Genomic DNA, 25,486 nt, shown 5'->3' with positions numbered 1-25,486 from the left:
CATAGGGGGTACCGCATTCATTCTGTAACATCCCCCAAGCTCATCTCATGAATTCACCACTTATTTTTCCTCCAGGTTGGTTCTCTGTGCCCAGACGGTACGGTAGCAATGTCCAGGTCCTCCTGCAGGGCAGGCAGAGGAGAGGGAGGGAAATCAAACTGAGGGTTGCCCTGTCATGCTCAGTCAACAGGGGATGCCAAACTACCAATCCTGAGCAACTGAACGACAAATACACAAAGACTTCTGGAATTCCATCTAAAGATGAAGACTTGCCACTCTTGTTTGAAAGTATCTCATAAAACCAGTGGTTTCCAACTCTCAGCAGTGGAAGGGTGTCTTTTCTTTTTTTTTCCATAGCAAGGCTTTTTTTTTTTTTTTTGATGGAATGTCACTCTGTTGCCCAGGCTGGAGTGCAGGGGCGCAATCTTGGCTCATGGCAATCTCCGCCTCCTGGGTTCAAGTGATTCTCCCATCTCAGCCTCCCAGTAGCTGGGATTACAAGCATGTGACACCATGCCTGGCTAAGTTTTGTACTTTGATTAGAGACGCGGTTTCGCCATGTTGGCCAGGCTGGTCTTGAACTGATAACCTTAGGTGATCCACCTGGGATTACAGGCATGAGCCACCACACCTGGCCAGGAAGGTTTGATTGGAAGCCAGAGATTTGTTTTAGCATTCACCTTCTTGTTCTCCACTTGAATTTTTCTTTGTAATAGTACAGAACTTGCTAGTCTAATCCTGAGCAAAGGCTGATTTATGATTCCTTCATGTGGTTCTATTAATAGCACAGGGCTCTGAGTGAACGCTGATTGCATGCAAATTCTACTTCATAGACTAGCTGTGATCACTATAATGGTGTAAGCTGTAGATAAGAAACCCCCGGTGAGAACTACATCCATCCTTCCACCTGACCCCCAACCATGAACAGGTCTATGAAAAATGTCAGTCTATTTCCAAAGGAAGAGAAACAGCCAGAATGACACGCCTCCAAAATGCTTGTTGCATACTGGAGAACAATGAGATTTTACACGTTTGTTCTTCCCTGATGCTTGGGCTGCTTCAGAATTAACTGGGATTGAAAATCAGACTTTGCAATAGCACCAGGATTGCCCAAAGAATTCCACTGTGGGTGTGCCCTGCTGAAATGATGTGGCTGCTGTATCCAACATGCACAGCACCACTGCCCTTCCTGCTTCCAAACAGTTCAAGCACTTTATCTGCACCTCCTTCAGGACATTCCTCGCTTTCTGCCCTGAGTGGTTATAGGATCTCCTGAAAGAATCTTAAATTTCTTAGTATCCTGTACGCTGAACATTCTCCCCTAAACCTATAGTCTTATCATCATTGCACCCAACTCCCACCCTACACTGCCAAAAAACATTTAGGCACACAGCATCCAGTCAACACGACTAATGAATGAACTAGATCTGTCCTGGAGATATGTTGATTGTGCACTGACATGATGCACGCTTTCTTATTACATGGAAAGAAAAGAAACAAAGTGGTGTAGATTTCATGTTCTAGGTGGGACACCTGTGTTTGAACTCATGCTCACCCATTATGAATTCTGTAACCTGATGTGGGTGTACCTAACCTGCAAGCCTCACTTGCCTTACCTGTGGAATGGGAATGATGAGAACATCACCTGCTGCACAGGGACCACTGGCAGCACAAAATGAGGTAAGATGCTGGGACTCAGAAACTGATATCCCCAAAGATTGCATTTTGACATGCTAAACCGAAGAAGCCTCAAGTCTCTCTAACCTCCCCCTCATCCCACACACAGTTTCTCCCATAGAAGGTGAAGTTCTTTTATCTGCCTAAGATCCAGACCCCCCCAGGAGAACATTTTTTTCCCTTCCCCTCCCTGTAATTTCATTGTCTGTTGCAGAAAAGAAGACCAAGATATGACTACCCCTGAGGAGACCCTTTTCCAAGTATGATGACTATCTCCAAGGGTCATTTAAATTACAAGTTAATCTCTGTTCCTGTATCCAATAATTCTCCCTAGCAATCATTTATTGCCCCTCAACAGAACTCCTCTTCTCCCTGACCCGCATAACCTGTTTTACCAGGATCCAAGCCCCCATCATATATATATACACACACACACACACACACACACACACACACATATATATACACACATGCACACATACACACACACACACACACATATATATATGTATTTTTTTTTTCCCCTGGAGTACAGTGGTGCGATCTCGGCTCACTGCAACCTCCGCCTCCCAGGTTCAAGTGATTCTCCTGCCTCAGCCTCCCCAGTAGGTGGGATTACAGGTGCACACCACCATGCCTGGCTAATTTTTGTATTTTTAGTAGAGACAGGGTTTTACCATGTTGGCCAGGCTGGTCTCGAACTCCTGACCTCAGGTGATCTGCCCGCTTCAGCCTCCCAAAGTGCTGGGATTACAGGTGTGAACCACCATGCCTGGCCCAAGCCCCCATCCTTTCTGTAACCTCAGGTTGGTGTATAAGCTTCTGGACCCCATTGGGAGGTTGGGTCTTCATTATGAAGGCTCTTGTGTATGCACATTCAATAAATTAGTATGCCTTTTCTCCTATGAATCAATCTGCCTCATGCCAGTGATTTCTTGACAACCTTTATGGGACCAAAAGCCTATGGCTCCCACAAATACATGTGCTATCAGGGCCCAGTATGGGGCCAGCTCTCAATGTTAGTCACTCTGATGATTAAAATCATGTTGACCACTCCATGAATTTGCACAGCAGAATCGTATCTCCTGGATTTCAACTGCCCTTGTGTGGTTGTACTGAGAAGCCCCTTCTGCAGCTCTCACAACATCTGTATGAAGTCAGTATTTCTCTAGTTACTATAACAATATGAGACACAGCACTCACTCAGCTAAGAATAAGGCAGTAAGCCACAATCACGGGCAGTAGAATTGGTATATGGTTACATAATAAAGGTTCTTGGTCACTGAATATGCCTTTCCAGGCTTAGAGAAACCTGCAGTGGAGAAAGTGATGATCCACAGAATTACACAGCCCTCAAACATGTGGAGAGAACATGCTCTGAGTGACTGAGATGCGCCCTCACTAGTTAACCACTTCCATCTCAGTTTTCCTTTGTGCAGGGAGTGTTTCTTCTGAAGCAAATATCCCCCTTTTATTTTATTACATAATTATTCAGAATGCAACAGTCCCATCCTGTGTAATAAGGAAAAGCCCTTCTTGGAAAGAAGAAATATTCTTTAGAACACTCATATGTATTGGATTTAAAAAACAAAAACTTTCTTAAAAATTCATGGAATGCTTAGGGGAAGGATTTTATCTTTTGGCCGAAAACAAAAAAACAACACAAACATCTATAAATCAGGGGCTAAGGCAGGTCTTGAAGATTGAAAATACTCTCCAAATACTTTAGAGGAACTAGTAGTGAGACAACACTGGAAGTTAGACTTTCTAATGAGTCAGGCATGTATGCCATGCTAATTAAATAAAATTTAATCAACAGGTGTGATGAGATCAGCGTGAGGTTGCTTGCTAGCCAACAGAAGTCTTAGAGTTGCATAAGCAGCCTGACAACATTAAAATAGAACACTCATTAAAGAGAGAAAATATTCTGATTTACACTAAGATGTGAAAAATATAAATTGATTTATGTGCAACATTTTAGAAAGGAAAAAATAAAAGGAGGCAGGCTTGTATTGGTATATGTACGAGCCCTAAGCGTAATGCATTCTTCTTATAAATCTTGTTAGAGAGAATGTTCTGGTTTTGTTTTTCCTAGTTAGTATTACAAATGGTACTCACTCTCATTACTTTATAGAATCACAGACTATTAGAGAAAAAAAAGAACCTCAGAACTCGCCTAATTTGAATCCTCCTATCAAGATGATAGAGGAGAGGCCTGAAGATGTAAAACATCTCCCAAGTTCACAGAGATAATTAAAGAAACATCTAGAAGCTGGAAGAAGAGCCCAGTCTTGTTTCTTAAGAAGGTGCTCCTTCCATGATTTAAAACAAAACAGAACAAAATTTGTTCTGACAATCACCATAGTAGGTGACCACCACTGCCATCAATTTGCTGCTTTAAACAAAGAAACAGAACTGGGAAGCAACTTTCATGGATTTCCAAAACATCTGGATCCAAAGATTAGAAACTATTGAGTTATTTCACCAAAAGAAATGGAAGGAAGAATGAGAGAGAGAAAAAGTAAAAGGAAACAAATATATGCAAATCTTCAGCAACCTGGGTGAGTACTGGAATATGGACAAAATGATCTCTTCTGTCACTCTGATACTGTCCAGATGGGCCCAGCAATGTAAAAGTAAGAGGCAATGCTGCTAGGAAAGACTGGAAGTTGTGAGAAGTTCCGAGTGGACTGGAATGCTGATTTTTCACTCCCTTGCGTAACTCACACACTAAGGCCTTCCCTACCTCATTCAGCATGAGGTTGCATGCTAGCCAACCCCTTAGCTGTGTACAGCTAAGAGACCCCAGGTGTAATCCCCCATCCTGGGATCTCTGAGCTCTGCAAGACAAAATAAAAGCATAGGGATGATGATGTCCTGTAGATATGGAAGACATGCATTTTAACTTAAACAAAGCTTCAGTAAGGAAGTCTTCCCAATGTCAGTGAAAAATGCCATGCTTCTCAGAAATAGGGTTATTTGCTCAGGAAGGGAGAGAAGGAGTTTGGAGAACAAGCAAAGCTTTGCCATCGTTAGATGCGGCAAGAAGAACACGAGGATCTCGTCACTGTTGCCCTGAGAGCCTCGCCAAGGCTGTAGCCAGCTGCAGGTATTCTGGATCCAAAATCCATCACACATCTAACGGCTAATGACAAGGCATTGTTCACATTTCATTGTTGATAGAATAAGGGATAATAAGGACTAAAGTTTTGTCTCTTTTAGTCCATGAATCTCTTCCATCTGCAGCCCACAGACTAGACTTCCCCTGAAATGTATCCACTAGGAACTGCAGACATGCAAAAGAGGGTAAAGATATATATATTTTTTAAGAGACAAGGTCTCACTCTGTCACCCAGGCTGGAGTGCAGTGGTGCAATCATAGCTCAGTGCAGCCTCAACCTCCTGGGCTCAAGACGTCCTCCCACCTCAGCCTCCCAATTAGCTGGGACCACAGGCATGTACCACCACACCTGGCTGATTTTTTTTTAATTTTTTGTAGAGATGGGGTCTCCCTATGTTGCCGAGGCTGGTGAAGGTGCTTTTTGTATTCTATTTACCTTTCAGGATCAATGCATTTTTGGTTACCTTCAAAAAACCCCATACATTTGCTGTCTCTAAAGGCATCAGGAACAAAGATAGAAATACACAGGAAAGAAAACACAAGGAGGCAAAGACTTAGCAGCTTTCTAAGCACTCACTGAGGAGAAACGTACCCACACTCCAGTCCATTTCCTCAACAGCATCCCCGTAGACTCCGTGTTTACTTTTGCCAGCAAAGTCGTTGCTGGAGAACAGGGCTGTGTGCACATGGAGGTAGGACAAGACAAGCAGGAACGGAGTCTCAGTGTTCCTGCAAAAAAAAAAAAAAAAAAAAAGGGAAGAAAAAAAAGACCACAGATAATGTAAGTATGTCTGCCACCATTCTGATTAGGATCCACCTATTATCATAGCAGGCTATTTGAAAATTCACAAAATACTAAAAGTTAATTGCCTAATATGGTATCTTCTGTCAGAGAAAGATAAGTCTCTGTCTCTATGAAGTGACTCATTGTTACCCTCTATGGATCAGTAAGTGAAGAATTATGTTATTGAGACATCTCCCAAAGACCCAACTCAGGAAGAGATTTAATAGAAACTTGCCTGTATTTGTTTTTTGTTGTTGTTTAATTCTGTTCTTCCTTCTCTATACGGTGATTAATATGAATTTAAGCACCTTGAAAATAGTATTTCTTTGGGAAAAAAATTTATACACAAATACACATACACACACTACTAGAGAAGACTACCTTTTAAAATTTTTAATTGATATATGCAAACAATTATACAAATATATATACAAATTTTGTATATATGTATCATTTGATATATACAAATAATTCTTGTATAGACTTGTTGGGGACAATGCAATAATATATGTTTACCACGTGGAATGATTAAATAAAGCTAATCAAAATATTCATTTTCTCATATAGTTGTCATTTCTTTGAGGTGAGAACATTTAAAATCTACTCTCTCAGCAATTTTGAAATATATAATACATTGTAATTCACTATAGTCACCATGTAATGCAACACATCCCAAAACTATTCCTCCTGTCTAACTAAAACTTTTTATCCTTTGACCAACATCTCCCCATTCCCCATCCACTCCCCTAACCCCAGTCCCTGGTAACTGCCATTCTACTCTCTGCTTCTAGGAGTTCAACTTTCTTCTTAGATTCCACATAGAAGTGAGATCTTGCAGTATTTGTCTTTCTGTGTCTGGCTTATATAACTTAGCAGAATGTCCTCCAGGTTCATCCATGTTGTCACAAATGACAGCATTACGTTCTTTTTAAAGGTGAATAGTATTCCTTTGTGTACCTTCGGTTGTTAACTACTTTCATCAATGCTGTTTAATCTCCAACTCAACTTTGTGTTCTACCCTCTTCTATAATACAACAAGTCTCCCAGAATGAACACTAAATGGTCAACACTGAAATTTTCAAAGTTAAATAAAACATTCATTCAATTGGCCTAAACCTCTTGAGAGAGGGGAATGATAATGCAAACATATTCCTTAATTCAGAGAGCACCTAAACCTCCTTCATTTGAATTGATTAGAATGCACAGATACTCAAGAGTTATAAGTCACTGTCAATGCGTGGCCTTTGCTACAATGGGCTGTGAGCGATGTTGCTATACGAAGGTATGAGGTTTCACAACTGAGTCTACTGATAGGGATCAATAAGTCCCATGGGTGCATCTTCACATCAGGTTGCCCTCTGAGAAATGCATTTAGTGCTGTGTCTCAGTTTCACATCGTAGGCTCAATCTTTACCTCTCGTCTGGGAAATAATTAGCAATTCCTTTCTGCTGAAAGAGAATACTGGGTGAGAGGCCTTTTTGAAGGCTATCAGGGAACAGGACAAGTGTCCACTTCCCCAGGGTTGGTGAGAGCTCTGAGAGATTTGTGCAAGAAGCTGCAATGCTTAGAGGGGACAGACACACCTTAATGACAGCCCCTGCCTCACTGCCCACTCCCCAATGTCTTCTTCTTACTGTGATTCAAGCTCTTCTTTTAACTACTTCTGTGAACTTGGGTGGGTTCCTTAAATAACTACACTTCACATTTATTATCAAAACATGAACAGTCCTGATGAAGCCTTATGTTGATGCCAATACTCTCACACAGCCCAGCTTCTACCCCAATATGGTAACCAGTCCCAAACATAGCTTGCACATTCACAGCTCAATGCTCTGCATATCATCATCTCTCAACCTAAAACTTACTTCCCCCTCTCCCTGGCAAGCAGTCATTGTTCAGAAGCCATCTCCAATGCCACCTCCTCTGAGAGCCTGTTCCCCTTTTCCAGGCAGTCCCATCAGGGCTGAGCACCATGGGGCATTAACCTTCCATTGAATCTCCAGGCCCTAGTGCCATGCCTGACCTGTAGAAGATACGTAATAATATTGTCAAACAAATGAGAGAATGAATGCATGGATGGGGGCAGGAATTCAATTTCTTTTTTTTTTAATAGGAGAAAGGGCATACAAATTCATTTAACCTGTACACATAGGAACCTTCAGAATGAAGACCCAAAGATAAAGGGGATATTGACTATTTTTATGCTTAGGTTCAACAAAGTATGTACAGCCGTGTAGAAATAGGATTGGACAAAAAGGGCCTGATCTAATGCTAATGAACTGAGTGGGGAAAGCCGGCAAGGCCTGTCTGTCTAGATTGTTCTTGGCCTCTCTGAGCAGCGTTCCTTCTTTCTAAGTGTGGGGTAGGACCTTCTCTGGAATGGGAGTGCTAGGACCCACAGTCAAGTAGGTTGGGGAATTTCTTTATGGCCAGTTTTTACATAGAAAGGATGAGGAAAAATTGGTCTTATTTTTCAGTCTTATGACTTGATTGAGGGAGAAGGGGTTCTGGTCTCTATAACCTGCCTTGGGGAAGAGGGATTCTAGTTTGTATGGCTAGCCTCAGGGGAGACTGAGATGATTCTCTGCTGGTCATTTCCTCTCTGTCTTCACTATTCTCTAGTTTCCCTGTTGAGGCTCAGAAAAGGGAACCCTAAAACAGTACTGTTAAGCATCCCCTACAGGCCAGGCATGGTTGTAGGGTCTGGAGCTTATTTTTTTATTATTATTTTATATTTGAGACAGAGTCTTGCTATGTTGCTCAAGCTAGAGTGCAGTGGCATGATCTCAGCTCACTGCAACCTCTACCTCCTGGATTCAAGTGATTGTCCTGTCTCTGCCTCTGGAGTAGCTGGCATTAAAGGTGCACACCACCATGCCCGGCTAATTGCCGTAATTGTTTTAGTAGAGATGGGGTTTTGCCATGTTGGCCAGGCTGGTCTCAAACTCCTGACCTCAGGTGATCCTCCTGCCTCAGCCTCCCAAAGTGCTGGGATTACAGGTATGAACCACTGCACCCAGCCCGGAGATTCAATTTTTATTAGCAAATGCTAATAAAGCATGTGTTCCACGACACCAGAGCCCTTTATGTGTTCTCTTCTCCCAGCAGACCACCAGGCAGGAGGTGTCATTTATATCATGGTGTTCCTGACACCCGCAAAGTGATTGGCAGGTGGCATGAATTCAGCAAATCTCTGTTATTGGATGAAATACTGCATCTGCTTTCTCCGCATTGGCAGCCCCACCCAGCAGTCAAGTGAATGACAGGGCCTTGGGAATGCAATGTGAATTGCACTGTGAATGGTTTATGTTGCATATGGTTTAGACTTCTGCCTAAGTCTCTTGTTACTTAGAAGGGATGTGGTTTATGTAACGGTTGCTCTAGAGCAAGGATTCCTCTGCAGAACTTCTGTCCTAAATCTCTTGTTACTTTGAAGGAATGTGGTTTATGTAACAGTTGCTCTAGAGCAGAGATTCCTCTGCAGAACTTCTGTCCTCAGTCTTTTGTTACTTTGACGGGACATGGTTTATGTAACAGTTGCTCTAGAGCAGGGACTAGTCTGCAGAACTTCTCTCCTAAGTCTCTTCTTACTTTGAAGGGGTCATCTCCTATGGTCCACATCTTTACCAGCCAGTAAAGTTCAGAAGATTATATATATTAATATATATATATTATATATATATAATATATATTATATATTATATATATAATATATATTATATATTATATATATATTAATATATTATATATTATATATTAAATATATATTTGCTTTTCTAAAAGCAAATATATATATGCTTTTTACATATATATATATGTAATTAAATTAATTTTTCTTCTATGTATTTCTGGCTTCCTTAACTTCTCATGATAGTCAAAAACATTCCAAATTTTGGACTGGGTGTCACAAATACTAATAAGTTTTCCTGGAAACAATAAATGGATGTATGCTTTTCTAAATGCATCTTGTATTTTGCTAATGTTAATATACCTTGGGTCCTCGAACTGCTCACACCTATGGCTTTAACACTTCCCTTTTCAATTCTTACAGTTATTAACCCCTACTCCTTTGAAAGAGAAAATTAGCACAAAACAGCACACTTTGGGTTAGAGCTAAGCCAGGCATCTCCAGTTTTCTGAAAACAGGCAGATCAAATCTAACAAGTTATTGGTAATCATTAGTACCATGTTTTATTATTCCAGTACGTGGTGGCAAATTAGGTACCCCCCCTAACCTTTTTTTTTTTTTTTACAAGAATATGAAACAAGGAAATGTTGTTAATATCTCACAGCCAAGAAAGTTAAAAAAAAAATCCTGAGTGGCTTGTCCCACCTCTCACAGGAACTGGAATAAGAAGGCATGCAATGAGAGCCCACTGGACCTGGTCTATAACATTCACTGTTAGATCTCAGAAAGAAAAGAGGACATACTACTGCTTAGATGGAAGCACTGTAATTGTCATCCTAGCTGATGACTTACATATGAGCATCTCTACCAAGCCATGTGTTTGGCTCCTTCTAAGAGAAGATGCCCTTGAGGAACCTGGAGGAGCTGAAACGGAGCCACAGTATGTTAGAGAGCTTGGCCACACAGGGCAGACTGTGAAGCCTCCATCCTACTTATTATGGGGAAAGTTTACTCACACCTGGGCAAATTGCACCTCCTTCCCCAGAAGCAGATTGTGTTCCCCTAAACTGGCTTAGATTCCTCAAAACGAACGTGAAATTACAGTCTTTGTGTTCCTAAATAGAGAGTTACATTATGTATGAGAACAATCTCACTGCAATTTCACTCTCATCTGTTCTCCCATTTATTTTTAGATTTAAAGTTAAGGAAAATAGATAAGAAAGCTTAAAAAGTCAATCTCCCAAGCACAGTACATGGTCATACAGGATGTGAGTGACAGAATTTGCTGAGAACGAGGAGCTATTGCATGGATTGAAATGCCCAGCACTGGGCTCCAGTCCAGTTTCGACTTGGATTCTCCAATTTTGGATAGCAGTCCTCTTGCTCAAAAGTTTAAAAAAAAAAAAAAAGAAGAAGAAGAAGAAGAAAGAGACATCCATCAACATGATTGGCAGGATCATAAAATTGTGACATATTAAAATGTGAGGTGGAAATAAAGAAATAAATGATAAAGATGACACAACCGGCAAATAATAAAGCCTGAAATAAAAGCTGGTTCATGAGGACTGAAAGAACAGTTGAGACAAAGACCTGAGCTTCAGGGTTCAATCAAGGCTACGGAACATGACCTTTGTCTTGGAATGCAGGGGAATCCTCCTTAGAAGGGGAGAAGGGAATTAATGCATTTATTATCAAAATTCACATATTTATGGAACTCATTTTCTATCATCTCTCTATAAAGCAGTGGTTTTTCATCCTATAGGGGTGACATCAGAGATACCAGCATCTTTATGTATACTCTGTGCATCGAGTAGAGTTGATTAGGTTTGACATACAAAAACAAACCCAGAAAACAGAGAAAAGCAAACTTGGCTTACAAAAACACTGTTCCAAGATTTACCATCCAGGAACAGAAGTGAAATCAACGGTGCATGGCAATGTTGGCTAGACAGACATAAATCACTGGCTTTCCTGCACACACCTGGGGTGTAAATGACAGCCTGTGCCCAGGTGAAGGAATTCTTGCTTTGTGATATCCTTTGAGAGACCAGGAAAGACCATTTGCTTCAAACCCAGGCTCAGGAAGGAGATCTGGGTTTCCCTTCCTCTCTACAACCTTGAAAGCTGAATGACACATCAGCAAGTTGGTGGAAGAAAGATTTCTCAATAACAGCTTAACTCCTTTTTTATTAGCTGGAGTACTTCAGTAAACAACTCTTCTGAAAATTTATTGCCACTGTCTTGCACACTGTGCGAAAAGATAGAACTTTCAGCTGCTACATGCCTGCGCTCCATTTGTTAAAAATACAGAAGACAGCCCTGAGCCTTTCCAGCAACATGTAATCATTCCAATCTCAGAATCAAAAGATTTACATTCTATAGAGGCAGGAGTGAAAATTCACGCAAGAAGATGGCTAAGGCATTTTTTTTTCTGTCTGCCATAAAGTATACTTTTGATGGTCTTCAGAATAATAATCTTCATCTGAGTGTCTGACCTTTATTATTGTAGTATTGTTCCAACTACAGTGGGCATAGGGAATAACGGGAATGCAAATAGGGATGTCTGTGAATTCCTTCTGGCTACCTTCTGCTGCTGGTAATTAGAGTATGGCATAAATCAGATAGTGGTATCAACAATCGCTGCCCCCCAACCCCCACGAAGTTCATGTGACCACCTCTGCGTGCAGCAGGTGGATTTATACATCCAGCTGTTCATGTCTTCCATCTATGAGTTTTGCAGTTATTAAGCAAATGTTCTGCTGACACACAATACCAGGCACTAGAAATATAGAGAGACTGGATCGGACCCTGCCATCAGCAACCCACAGTTCAGACAAGAGCATTGACAGCTAGTCTAAGCTGTCTTAAATGCCCCACTCAGTGCTGCAGAGAATGAATTCAGAGAAGGAGAACTTATCTCAACCTGGCAGGGGTCAGAATTTGCTCCCAGAAAGAGGAAGCTTTCAATGGTTCACATAGCATGACAGCGTTTGTGAATGCTTTCCATAAACATGTAGGCTTTCAAACTATTCACAGGTATGATATTCAGAGATACAGAAATGTATGGCTGGAGAGGCATTTCCAGGGTCAGGTCTAAGTATTCTTTATCTATGCTGCAGTGAGTTGGGAATGCCATGGACCCACTAGATCTAGTATGGCAAAAGACGAACATCCCGCAGTACCTGTATTGTTACAGTATGCTCAGCCTGAAACCAGAGGTTCATTCAAAAGAGAAGCCATCCCCTCCTTTTTTTTTTCAGAGACAGGGTCTTGCTCTGTTGTGCAGGCTGGAGTGCACTGGTGCAATCATAGCTCACTGCAGCCTACAACTCCGGGGCTTAAGAGATTCTCCCACCTCAGCTTCCTGAGTAGCTGGGACTACAGGTGTGCACGACCATGCCGAGCTAATACTTCCTGATTTTTTGTAGAGACAGGGTCTCACTATACTGCCCAGGCTGGTCTTGAACTCCTGGCATCAAGCAATCCTCTCACATCAGTCCCCCAAGTAGCTGGGACTACAGGCACACACCACCATGCCCGGCTAATATTTATTTTTTGTAGACACAGGGTCTTGCTGTATTGCCCAGGCTGGTCTTGAACTCCTGAGCTCAAGTGATCCTCCCACCTAGGCTTCCCAAAGTGCTAGGATTACAGGCATGAGCCACTGTGCCCGTTGCCCTCATTTTTAAATACATATCCCATAGGCCCACAAAAGTTAGAAACAAATCATGTGTTATCTACAGTTATTGAATAATGTGACTCTTTGATAATTCTTTAATTATTTAATTTTTCCATTTTTGAATGAGCATCTGTGTGTGTCCCTGTGTATTGCCCTTAATGTTTAATCTGATTTACTTTTCTTACCATGAATTAAAATCAATATCACCCCATTCCTTTCTGGCTTACACTCTTATAGAAACTAATGAAACCTCTTAAAGATCCCTTTATTCAAAAGACACTTTGAGCCAAATCACAGCTATTCATCACAGCCACTTACACTGGGGTCCAGCTGGAAATGGGAGAGGCTAGGCTGGAGGCACCCAATAAATGCATTTCGGGATTGTGACTGTGCCAAATGGTGATAGCAGTACATAGACCAGGACAAAAGGTCATATCTTCTTCCAATAATACATTTATCAGCTATCATAGATTTTAGGGAATTATGATTACACAAGCAATGCTTGTAGAAAGGAGTATTTATTTATCATAAAAGTACAGACCATAGGAAATGGTAGGAGAGATTCTTCCCCATGGCTCTCCACTAAAGGTATAATCTTTTCATGTAGGTGTTTCCCCCCACCCTTTGATTACTGATACTTTGCATCATGCTGATGTCTTGGTGTGTTTTCTGTGGAGAGTTGTCAGGGAGCAGGGTTTATTGTTTTCAGAACAGGAGATCTTACCACTCCAGCAAGTCAGAGATTAAAAACAGAACTCTACATAATTTCCAAATTTTCGATTTGTTATCCATAAACCCTTTGCTAAAAAAATTCATTTATAAAGAACAAGAGTTATCCTACATTGAGCTTGACTAAAACTTATTAGCTTTTATTGAACTTCTAATTATAATATCTCAAAATATACATACATATATTTAATATATTGAAACAACTTAATAAACTTCAGGCTGGAGAACCTTATACTAATGGCAAATTCCAGATAAATCTATAAATCCCATAACTGTATAACATACTATACAGATTATGTAGGTGTGTATAAAGTCATTCCCATTCTTGGAAATTTACTGTTCGAAGTGAGCATGTATGTATCTTCAGAGAAAAACACGAAGTGATTTACTTGAACTTAAATATTTTTCCTAGCAATGAAGCACTGTTTCAATGAATTCAGAGAAGAGGTCAACATATCTGGTTTTTCACAAAGCAGAGTGACCAACATCCATCTCTTTCTATTGAAGACATAAAACATGAATCTCATTCTACCCACCAGCATGACACCTTTTTAAAAATTAGCCTTGACTTGAACTAAAGAAAAAAGCTGTAACTTGCTACATTCACCCATCATCCTTACCCTTTATTTTCTTTTCAGAGCATCCAGGTACTTCTTGATTACCATAGTAATGATAACACTACTGATATTCAAACTTATCTATAAGAATTACAGAGATGCATTCTCCTTCCTTGAGCATTGGACCTAGACTCTTCCATCTGGAGAAAGGTGTCGAGACACTCATACAATGCTCTAATCTTCTCCCAACTAATCCTCACTCGGACTAATCCTCACTCAATAAGTCTACCGCACTAGAGTAGATGGAAAAGATTCCCCCAACTGTTTATGAAGCATTCCAAAATTCAAAAGGTTGAGTTAGTTCTGTTTAAATTCAGCCTCTACTCTTTATTACCTGTGGAGCTTTGTTCATTCAAAGGATTTCAGCTTCAAAGTTTCTCCACAGTAAGACATCTATTTACCGACCTCATGAGGTTGTTATGTGGTGTGAAGGAAGCAATGGGTGTGGGAGGTGCACAAAACAATGTGTGTATCCACAGCACCTGACGTATAATTGGCAACCATTCCATGGTGTCCATTACACTTGAACATGTCCCATTATGTGTTACCATTTCTGCTGTGCACCTAAGTTGAATCTGTTTTGCATTGCAATGAAGACAGGGATGGCAAAACCCAAAGCTGTGATAATGGGATGACCCTACAGGGCACATACAGAGAGTTGGGTATCTCCGAGAAATTGATAGTTCACTCCTTTATGCAAGAATAACAAGGATTTCTGGCTAATTAAAGTGCATTCAAGATGACCCATCTCCTGAATTACTATACAGTGTATAACATATGGTGAGCTAATTATCCAGCTCTCTAATAATAGAAACATCTCCCCCAGATAAATTTATCCCTGAATGAGTCAATTAGGGTGAGGGATTGTGGAGTAGATGGTTATATATTCTAAATCATCGCTCTCCTCAACTTGAAAATATGTGCTTGGAATCCCAGGCCACAAACTGGGTTTGACTAAGTGGACCTCATTTGCAAGAATCACAAACCAATGAGTCATCTTTGCCTTATGCCTCCTTGTCATTCATACCCTAATATTGCAAGCTAGCATCTCAGGAGCAAACCCTTGAGTATAAATCATATCAGTAACACAGTGTAGAGAAAGGCTATAAATTTTAGAAGTAGGAGTTTTAAATCATTTTCCTCACCACCTTTGACGGATGAACTGAGAAGCAGCTGTGTACAAAATATATATATATATATATATATATATATATATATATATATATATATGCTAAAATATCTAAACAAGGCACCAGTTGCAACTGGAAATTTTTAAATTTGAAAGCATTTGAGTAAATTCAACTAATACTACCATTGCTTTGATCAGGCATTCCTTTTTTGGCTGCTGAATAACTCTACCTCCATTTCTCACAAAGGTGGTAAGACCTGGCTAAATTGCTCAGGATATTCTGGATAATGAAATAACACATATAAATGTGTCTTCAGACATTGAAGAAATGTTTTATGAACATGGTAGTGTCACCAATGTTAGGATTCTTTGGTAGCATATCAAGGCCATTCTCTCAGGACCCTTGGATATTATATTTTGTGAATCAGATAACTAATCTAACACAGATAGATAGCTCTACCCAAGGATGATTGTAACAATGTGCTTTAAATCTTTGTATCTTCAGATAATGTGTGTAAGAAGCTGTTTGTGAATGGCATCACAGTGTACAAGATGCTAGCATTTTCACTAATATTAACCATGCTGTGAGTGCTCCAATGTGGACAATAGCCATCTACACTAGAATCACCTATTTTAAAGAAAAAATCCTTTTGTTGTAATTCAATAACCATCCCTTCAACTTTGGTGCTGCCAGAACATCTTAAATCTCTAGTTCTAAAAGAAAATCTCAGCTCTCTAATAATTAGAGATAATCAAGATTAACTTGTCAGGCTTCAATATCCTCATGATCCATAAATTTGTTTTGGTCCCCTCTCAAAATTATATACGCATTAAAATGACTTGTAATCATATGAATATTTATATACCTAATAGATTAAATAATTTCTGTCAAAATACATGTCATACAAGGTGATTCACCCTGGAAGCCAAGTATCATTTCTGACTATCCATTGTATAATGGACACTGTATTAATCTCCACCTTGTCTGGTTTTGAGAGATTTGTGGTAGATGAAGACTGATATAAGGATGTCCAGCTTTCCCAGCAAATTTGACAAACAGCACACTGTTGTTTTCTGCCTTAAATAGACCGGCCCAAGAATGCCGCTCCATCTTGGAATGGCTGTGCTCCTGTTTATCAAACACAGTAAAGCTCGCACACTAGGTAAGAGCATAGTCAATCATGTAGACTGTGACCCATTGATACATCATGAAATTAATTTAGTTCTAAAACCAGATTATTACCAAAAAAAAAAAACAGAATAAAATGGGGTAGAAAATATTAAGGCAATCACCCTAGTAAGAGAAAGATCATTTCCATAAGCTTTTGTTTCAATCACATATCTATGTGCATCTTACTAGATGATGATACAACTGAATGATGTATCTTATAAAGTTCCAAAGCTTTTACATGAGATCACCTGTCAGCATCACCTTCTAGAAAAATCTAGGTGACAAATAACTGCAGTGTTTCTGCACAGTAGCCAAAGCTCATACACGTATACGAAACCCAGTGTTTCTTAGAGTGTCCTATGAAACACCCAGTTTAGAATGTCTTGAGAAGCTTATTAAAATGCTGATGCAAAGTCTCACTTTGGAACTACTCTGTGACAGTCCCTAGAGTTCATCTTGGCCATCTTCAGCTGTAATAAGCACCTCTGGGGTTTTCCTTATGCAAAGTCTGAGGTATCACTTGTCTACCCCTGTAGTCCTGGACTCTCCCTTTTCCCTTCTTTGTCTACCTGCAGGAAGTCATAGTGATCCTATATTATATGCCACCATACACTAGGCTAGCAAAGGCCACCCTACAATGCATAGTTCTGAACCAAGCGCCATGCTCAGGAGGCAGGTGGCCAGCCCTGCAATGCCTGCATCTGGCTGTGTGGGCTGACCACGGGCACTGATAACTCGGCAGTATCTCTGTACAAATAATACTTGAAATAAATGTTCAGGAGTGTGACTGACAGCTTGAAGTCTTCCTTCCTCTCTTAGGAATTGCACGACATCCTTCACCATGCCATTTTGCTGTGAGCAGAATCCGATAGGTTTCTGGAGTCTCTGGTGCCTGGGTAAGACAGGCTGTCAGCATGGGCATGACATGATGGAGCTATGGTTACTCACAGATCCCAACGTTTACCAAGGACAGGCACCCAGACTACAGGCATATTGCCCAAGAAAGACTCATAACCCCTCCAGCATGTGCCTGTCAGCCCAAACCTGTGAAAATCATGACATATAGCTCATGTCTTACCTGAATTCTGATAGATCTATAAATAGTTGCTTAAAGGACTTTTAGTGGCTATTATCCATCCCTGGGCAGAAAATTCTTTATTCTTTACATTAATACTTGCTGCTGCTGTACATGTATATCTCCTATAGCTTCCCTTGGAAATCAATTTCAATAATTTATCTCTTTGTAAATTAAATACATATGTGTGTAAAGCACACATACACATATATATACACAAACACACACACATATATACACACACATATGTATTTACACATACATATATATACACACATATGTATTTACACATACATATATACACACACACATGTATTTACACATACATATATATACACACACACATATGCAACACAACACCAAACTATAGTTTTTCTTTACTCTATTTTTCTCTGATGAAAATATTAAAATACCAATAAGCAGTATACTTCACATCAATGCTTCGAGTACAGACATGCATCATATAGTGACAGGGATATGTTCTGAGAAATGTACCATTAAGCAATTTCATAATTCTGCAAACATCGTACAGTGCACTTACACAAGCCTAGATGGTACAGCCCACTGCACACCCAGGCTATATGGTAGAGCCTATTACTCCTAGGCTACAAACCTGCACTGCATGTGACTGTACTGAGTACTGCAGGCAACTGCAATGCAATGGCAAGTATCTGTGTATCTAGACATATATACACATAGAAAAGGTACAGGAAAAAATACAGTATAAAAGATACAAACGTGGCCGGGCATGGTGGCTCATGCCTGTAACCCCAGTACTTCGAGAGGCCGAGGCAGGTGGATCATTTGAGGTCAGGAGTTCGAGACCAGCCTGGTCAACACGGTGAAACCCCATCTCTACTAAAAATACAAAAATTAGCTGGGCGTGGTGGCACACACCTGTAATCCCAGCTACTTCAGAGGCTGAGGCAGGAGAATCACTTAAACCCGGGAGGGGGAGATTGCAGTGAGCCGAGGTCGCACCACTGCACTCCAGCCTGGGCAACAGAGCGAGACTCTGTCTCAAAAAACAAAAAAGATACAAACGTACAGCTGCATAAGGCAGCTCCATTATAATCTCATGGGACTTCTGTCATATACGTGGTCCATTGTTGACCAAAATGTTATTATGCGGTACATGTCTGTAATCCAAATTTTTATAATAAATTAGCCCCTTTAGTTTACACCTATCTATAACCTTGGGCAAATTCCTTCAACCTCCACTCACATAGCTGTAATATCAATTCTTTTTTAAAATTCCAAGGCTGGTGTTGATTTTTCTCCTGGTGTGCCTACCTTTTTTACTTACAAATGTCTGTTAAATATTAATTTGCCTAGAGTCTGCACTAACTAGATGTTTGCTCACATGTTCTTTTATTCTTTTGTTGCAGAGTCTGCCCTTTCTCTCCAGCTGTTCATGAGGTTTCCATGGGGCTTTATTAAATGTCAGTAATTTCCAAACACAATCCTCTGTTCCAGGTTCACCCAAGCACTGCAACTTTTATCCCTCTGACATACTTAGCTTCTCATAAAATTTCATCTGGAATATTCCTCAGCTTTAAAACAAATTTGAAAATCACTGTTTGCAGTAGGAAAATCACTGCTATATGTTCAGCAAGGCCGTTTCATTTTCTTCTTCCTGAAGACATGGGGAGACTGCCTCTTAGCCCCATGTCAAGTCAGGGTGGAGACGTGGGGCGTGGTCTACATGCTGACCCCTGGGTCAGTGAAGTAACGAAAAGCCCCCAAGGGACCCTTCAACTCTTTTCTCCTGTGAATGCTATTGGGAAGGCCATCTATTGAGATGACAGAACCACAAGATATTAGCAACCTGGATCCCTGAGTCTCCTTATGGAGCAAAGCTTCCCTAGAGCATCACCCAACCAGCAATAGATTTTGCATGGGCAAGAAACAAATCTTCAAGTGTTAATCCACTGAGATTTTGTCAGTCTTCACTGACAAAAACAGAAACTGGCAGCAGAAGTGGGATGTTAACCAAAATAAAAACTTAAATTGTGTGGTGCTCCCTCAGCCGTTGGGCAGCTAGTACATAGAGTACTCTCTGGAGCCAAGTCCCAGAGGCTGAAACTGAGAATACTTAAAATGACCAATGATCAGCTTATATATTTCACAGTTAAATGACAATTTAGATTTTAATAAAATCTGTTGAAACTGAGAGGCGGTGTGAACTATAAGAACTAATCATTCTATTTGTGTCTCATTTTTAGAGGGAGGAAGTGATACTATCAATTGCAACTTTTGTGTAAGTCACTTCGTAGTCTGTTCAGACACCCAAACCATATGTGGGTTTCTGTCAGAGTTGATGAAACACTTTTGTGATACCAGAGAGATATACTAAAATACACCCTATGATTTATCTATTGCATAATCCGTGATGTTGTGGGTAGCAGGACACTGTTGTACCTCCAGGTGAATGGGTTGCTCCTATGCTGTTTCATAACTGGAAGAAGAGAGTGAGGAGAACCACTGCCCATTCCCAACCTCCAGTAAAGCATCAACTCCATGCACACAAGATCTGGACAGAGGAACACAACATCTTCCATGTGAGGAAATGACAACGTAATTTTCATAGAGTACGTTACCTTTTACCTTTCTCACCAGCCCTAACTTATGTAGCTTCCACATACCTTAACTATGTATTTTCTTCTTAGGCTGAGCATATTTGCTTGTTTTTAAATTAAATCCCTAATATACTTTCCCTTCATCACAATAACTTCCTTTTCATTGTCATTCATTGTTCAATCCAGAGATTGATTTTACAATTTTGTGTCACGCAATTAATTGGATGACAAACCAATATTACCTATATTTCCTCTGTCTCCTTTATAATTTTTAAATCACTCTCCAAACTCTCTTTTAAATCTCTCATAGAGTTTAAGTCACCATAAAGACCAAACGTCTGATTTTCAGATGAACTTTCCATTTCTCTTTAGAGTCCTGTCCTCCACAGTTACAAGTGGAACAAAATACTTTTATTTGCTTGTTTTGAATAGCAAGTGTTCTTGACATAGCCTCTATGTAATATCTACTTAATTATATCTACTTATGCTCTCTATATTATGTATTATAATATAGATATATATTACACCTACCTATGTAATTCAGGAATGCTGTCTGCTCCACTGTTAATGGTTATTCCATTTACAGATTGCAATCCCCAAAACTATAAACTCAATGGGACCCAACAGACCCAAGAGACATCATTCACTTCACCCAGTTTACTCACAGAGGTTTTTGTTTTGTTTTGTTTGCTCAGAGATTAATCCAAAATATTTTGGATCTTTCCACATTGTTTATATCGCAAGGACAACCTATAAACTAAACATAAGCCATTATCTTGCCTCTCTTGATGGCCACATTTGAAAATTAAAGACCAGTGGGGCTGGGTACTGTGGCTCACACCTGTAATCCCAGCACTTTGGGAGGCCGAGGCGGGTGGATCACCTGAGGTCAGGAGTTCAAAATGCAGACTGACCAAGTTTGTGAAACCCTGTCTCTACTAAAAATAGAAAAAAAATTAGCCAAGCATGGTGGCAGGCACCTGTAATCCCAGCTACTCAGAAGGCTAAGGCAGGAGAATCACTTGAACCTGGGAGGTGGAGGTTGCAGTGAGCCAAGATCGCACCATTTGCACTCCAGCCTGGGCGACACAGCGAGATTCCCTCTCAAACAAACAAACAAAAAAAACCCACAGGGATATCTGACACCTCCTTTGTCATCAGCAGACATTATTTTGCCACGGCCTTTCCAGCCCAGGATGTGGGGAATGTTGGCAAAGAGACTCTAAGGAGAGCACACTGCATTGCAATACCTTTCTAAGGCCATTAAACATGTGCTATGGCGAGCTCCGGCTGAAGAAATGTGTTAGGCATGGAAGGGAAAATGTGGCTAGCATAATAACCCTACTGGTTCTGGCTGGGCGCGGTGGCTCACGCCTGTAATCCCAGCACTTTGGGAGGCCGAGGCGGGCGGATCACGAGGTCAAGAGATCGAGACCATCCTGGCTAACATGGTGAAACCCTGTCTCTACTAAAAATACAAAAAATTAGCCAGGTATGGTGGCGGGCACCTGTAGTTCCAGCTACTCGGGAGGCTGAGGCAGGAGAATGGCGTGAACTCGGGAGGCAGAGCTTGCAGTGAGCCGAGATCACGCCACTGCACTCCAGCCTGGGTGACAGAGCAAGACTCCATCTCAAAAAAATGAGCAAACAACAAACAACAACAACAACAAAAAAACCCTGTTGGTTCTTCCACCTCCACGAGAAATAACCCAGAATGTTTTTTAACAGGCAGCATCAGAGGACAAGGCAATACCCACCGCTGTATGAACTGGGCCGCCTCCATCGTTAGCCTCTGGGTGAGATTGTCATAGGACATGGGCTGCTGAATGATCTCGTAGTTCCTCATCATGAAGCAGTTCAGGGGCCGGAAGTAATGAAGGAAGCCCAAGAAAAGGGTCAGGATTAGGGCTGCTAGGAAGAGAAGGCTGAAAAAAACGCCTAGAGGCACGTGGAGTAGCCCCAGACAATTGAGTGCAGCAAGGGTAAGGAGGGTGACCCCGACGATCTGCAGGGGGAGAAAGACCAGCCTCTTGAAGCCCGTGGTGAAGACGCTGCCCTCTCCGGGCTTGCAGTCTCTCAGATTGGTCAAAGAGATCCCATAGAAATAATTGAAGCCGTGATGTAAAGGGTGGTGACAGAAGTCAGTCTTGCTGTGACAGCTCATCCCAAGGTGCCATTTCCCTGAGAAGACAAATGGGGGATCACTTCAGTCCCAATAAACACCCTGATTCCAATCCAAGCTTCTGTTCCTACATGCTGAAAAGGAGGTTCTTTCTATTTCATGAAGCTAGCTTTCCCGCTCATAGGACCCTAGAGTTTTTCACTTTTTTTTTCCCCACAAATGCTAAGGTATTACCTACTCACTCTACCAGAAAATAAGAACTAATTTAGCGATTCCAACAAAACAAAACAAAAAACAAACAAAATCTCAACCAGATAAAAATCCTCTACTCACTCTACCAAGAAATAAGAACTAATTTAGTGATTTCAACAAAACAAAACAAAACAACAACAACAACAAAAAAACTCAATCAGATAAAAATCCAAAAAGAAAACTAGCTAATATCTTTAATAGGCAAGAAACCACACTCTATAGAAAAATACAAGTTTGTTTTTTTTTTTTCTTTTTCCTGGTCAGATGCTTTTCTGAGATAGGCCCTTAAAATTAAAGTTTTAGAAGCAACTTAATTTTGTTCCTTGAATGTTAAAAGTGGAAATGAATCCTTACTTCAGAACCTACCCCTGAGGCATGAGGAAATCACACTCAGTAACTCAGCAATTATTTTAAGCACCTCTGAAAATTTCTTATAAAATGTTAATTAGATCACTAAATTAATGAGTGCCTCACAAAAGAAAAAAATGATAGCTTTTTAACAAGATGTTGGAAGACAGAAAAGGGTCATTTTGCTCTTCTGAGATTTGCTAGGATCCATTTTATGGCCTGCTTAGATTCAAGCTCTTCATGCAAACAGGAAGGTGTCAATCCTACCTACATGATAAAATCAGTGGGTGTGTCAACCAAGACAAATTCTGACATAATTTTATATTGGAAAGTAAAATGAAAATCTTTATCAATAGCATAGTGTGAATAGTTTTGTACATTCTTTCTACGTATATGTCTTTCATTTGTTCCATCTATCATCTATTTCATCCAACCAATTGCCTCATTATCTATCCATCCTATGTAATCTTTGTCTCTCTCCCTGCATCTATTTATATATAACATCTATCTATCTATCTATCTATTTATCTATCTATCTATCTATCCATCCATCATATCTATCATCATCTATTTCATCCATTCATCCATCTATCCCATCTATCTCATCTTTGTCCCTTTCTGCATCTATCTATCTGTCTGTCTGTCTGTCTGTTTTTCTATTTCTCTATCTATCTAGCTAGCTATCATCTATTCCATCCATCCATCCATCCATCCATCCATCCATCCCATCTATCTCACCTTTGTCTCTCTCTGCATCTGTCTATCTAGCTAGCTAGCTATTTCTCTACCTATTATCTATCTATCCATCCATTCATCAATGCTTTCTTCCATCTATCCATTCATCCATCTATCATTAGGTATCACCTAAGTATCTATTTATCTATACACACACGCACACACACACAACACACACACACACACACACACACACATATCTATACATTTGAGTAGTCCAGATAGGCTCATTGTGTTTTAACCTACAATTGAAATCATTTTGTTTCCATTTAAAGTTATGCAAAGTGTACCAGCAACGTCATCCCTAAGATAACTGTCATAATGTCCTCTCCCACTCTTTTGCTAACTTTGTCCAAATCCTCCCTGCCATTCCCATACCTATAGATGGTTCCCATCCCATAGATGCCCATACCTATCAGCGCTGTTGAATAACCTTGATCCTTCAGAAGCTTAGCAAAGGTAATCTCATTGGTGGGAAGTCCTCCCGAAGAGGCTGTGAAGAGGAAAACTCCAGTGCGGGACCAAGATGCCATTCCTGGACCAGGAAAAAATCAACCTTTAGGAACTAGGAGATACCTGGAGGTGGGAGGCTGTCCCAAAGGAGACCACAGCCCCTGCGATGCAGATAGGAGCTTACCTGATCGGACAGGGTACCGGCCAGTCATGAAGGCTGCCCTGCTTGGTGTGCACAGCGGTGATGCTGCCAGGTGCTGAGTGAGTTTCACTCCCCCACTGGCCAACCGGTCGATATTGGGAGTCCTAGAACAAAAGAATCATAGCATTTGTGATCATTTTCATTTATTGTTCATGTATTTAGTTTTGAGACAGGATCTCACTCTGTCACCCAGGCTGGAGTGCAGTGGCGCAGTCTCGGCTCACTGCAACCTCCACCTCTTGTGTTCAAGCAATTCTCCCATCTCAGCCTTGTGAGTAGCTGGGACTACAGGCACACACCACCACGCCTGGCTAATTTTTGCATTTTTTGGTAGAGGCAGGGTTTCACCATGTTGGCCAGGCTGGTCTCAAACTCCTGACCTCAAGTGATCTGCCCGCCTTGGCCTCCCAATTGCTGGGATTACAGGCATGAGCCACTGTGCCCAGCTCTGTGATAATTTTCAAAATGAAACTGTCTATGGCTCTTTATACTGGGAAACTTCTCAATGAGCAAAGGCAAGTCTGGGGTTATGTGGGAGAGAGAGGCGAGATGAGAGGCAGGGGAGGTGGGGAAGAAGTGATACAGAATCAACACTCAACCTACAACAAAACCATGCAGATGTGTGAATGATGCAGGCGGGACATCCCCAAAAGGTCCATTCATGCTACAATGGGCGCTGAGCTCCTGGTCCCACTAGCCCTGAATTAGAAGAGAGAAACCAAGTCTTTGAAATAGGATACTGCAGGGAGGGAAAGTAAGGGGTGAATGAGGATGAGGCTTCACTCTTCTCGCATCCACATCTCCCAAGTTACCTCTGTGTCACCAAAAGAGAAATCTCCAGGGTCAACCTGACTCCCCTCTCTTTCCAACCACAGCCAAAGGGAATCCCACAACCAGCTTTAATGAGCCCCTGCCTAATTTCTACATGCCCCCAGGGATGGGGAATAATCAGACTCCATGTGCCTCAACCAGTGAGCATCAACAAATGGGTTAATATGCTCCAGGGAAAAGGCACAAACACTACAGTGAAGAAATTAGATGCTGCGATCCCCACATACCCTTTGTTGGCTTATTTTTTTTATGCTTCATAAATACTTATTTATGAGCTCACTTGCAGAGTGATACCTTTTGCAAGATAAGCCACCCTGATGCCTTTCTCTATGAATGGATTGGCTGAACATTTT

At 40.9% G+C, this 25,486-nt stretch overlaps 1 protein-coding gene across 4 annotated transcripts in view; it reads right to left on the bottom strand.

Moving 5' to 3' along the window:
- The window catches only part of STS (steroid sulfatase), a 349,033-nt gene that overhangs the window by 214,698 nt on the left and 108,849 nt on the right, over positions 1-25,486 (bottom strand). For all 4 annotated transcript variants that reach the window (XM_054544304.2, XM_054544305.2, XM_054544306.2 and 1 more), the window contains exons 4-7: positions 24,285-24,406; positions 24,060-24,182; positions 21,948-22,371; positions 5,391-5,527 (exon numbers count right to left, since the gene is read on the bottom strand). In XM_054544304.2, coding sequence (XP_054400279.1) covers positions 5,391-5,527; positions 21,948-22,371; positions 24,060-24,182; positions 24,285-24,406 — 806 coding nt within the window. The remainder of the gene's footprint in view (positions 1-5,390; positions 5,528-21,947; positions 22,372-24,059; positions 24,183-24,284; positions 24,407-25,486) is intronic.

This window comes from Pongo abelii, chromosome X (assembly GCF_028885655.2).
Source record: "Pongo abelii isolate AG06213 chromosome X, NHGRI_mPonAbe1-v2.0_pri, whole genome shotgun sequence".
Taxonomy (NCBI): Eukaryota; Metazoa; Chordata; class Mammalia; order Primates; family Hominidae; genus Pongo; species Pongo abelii.
This window is presented reverse-complemented; position numbering and strand designations above follow the sequence as displayed.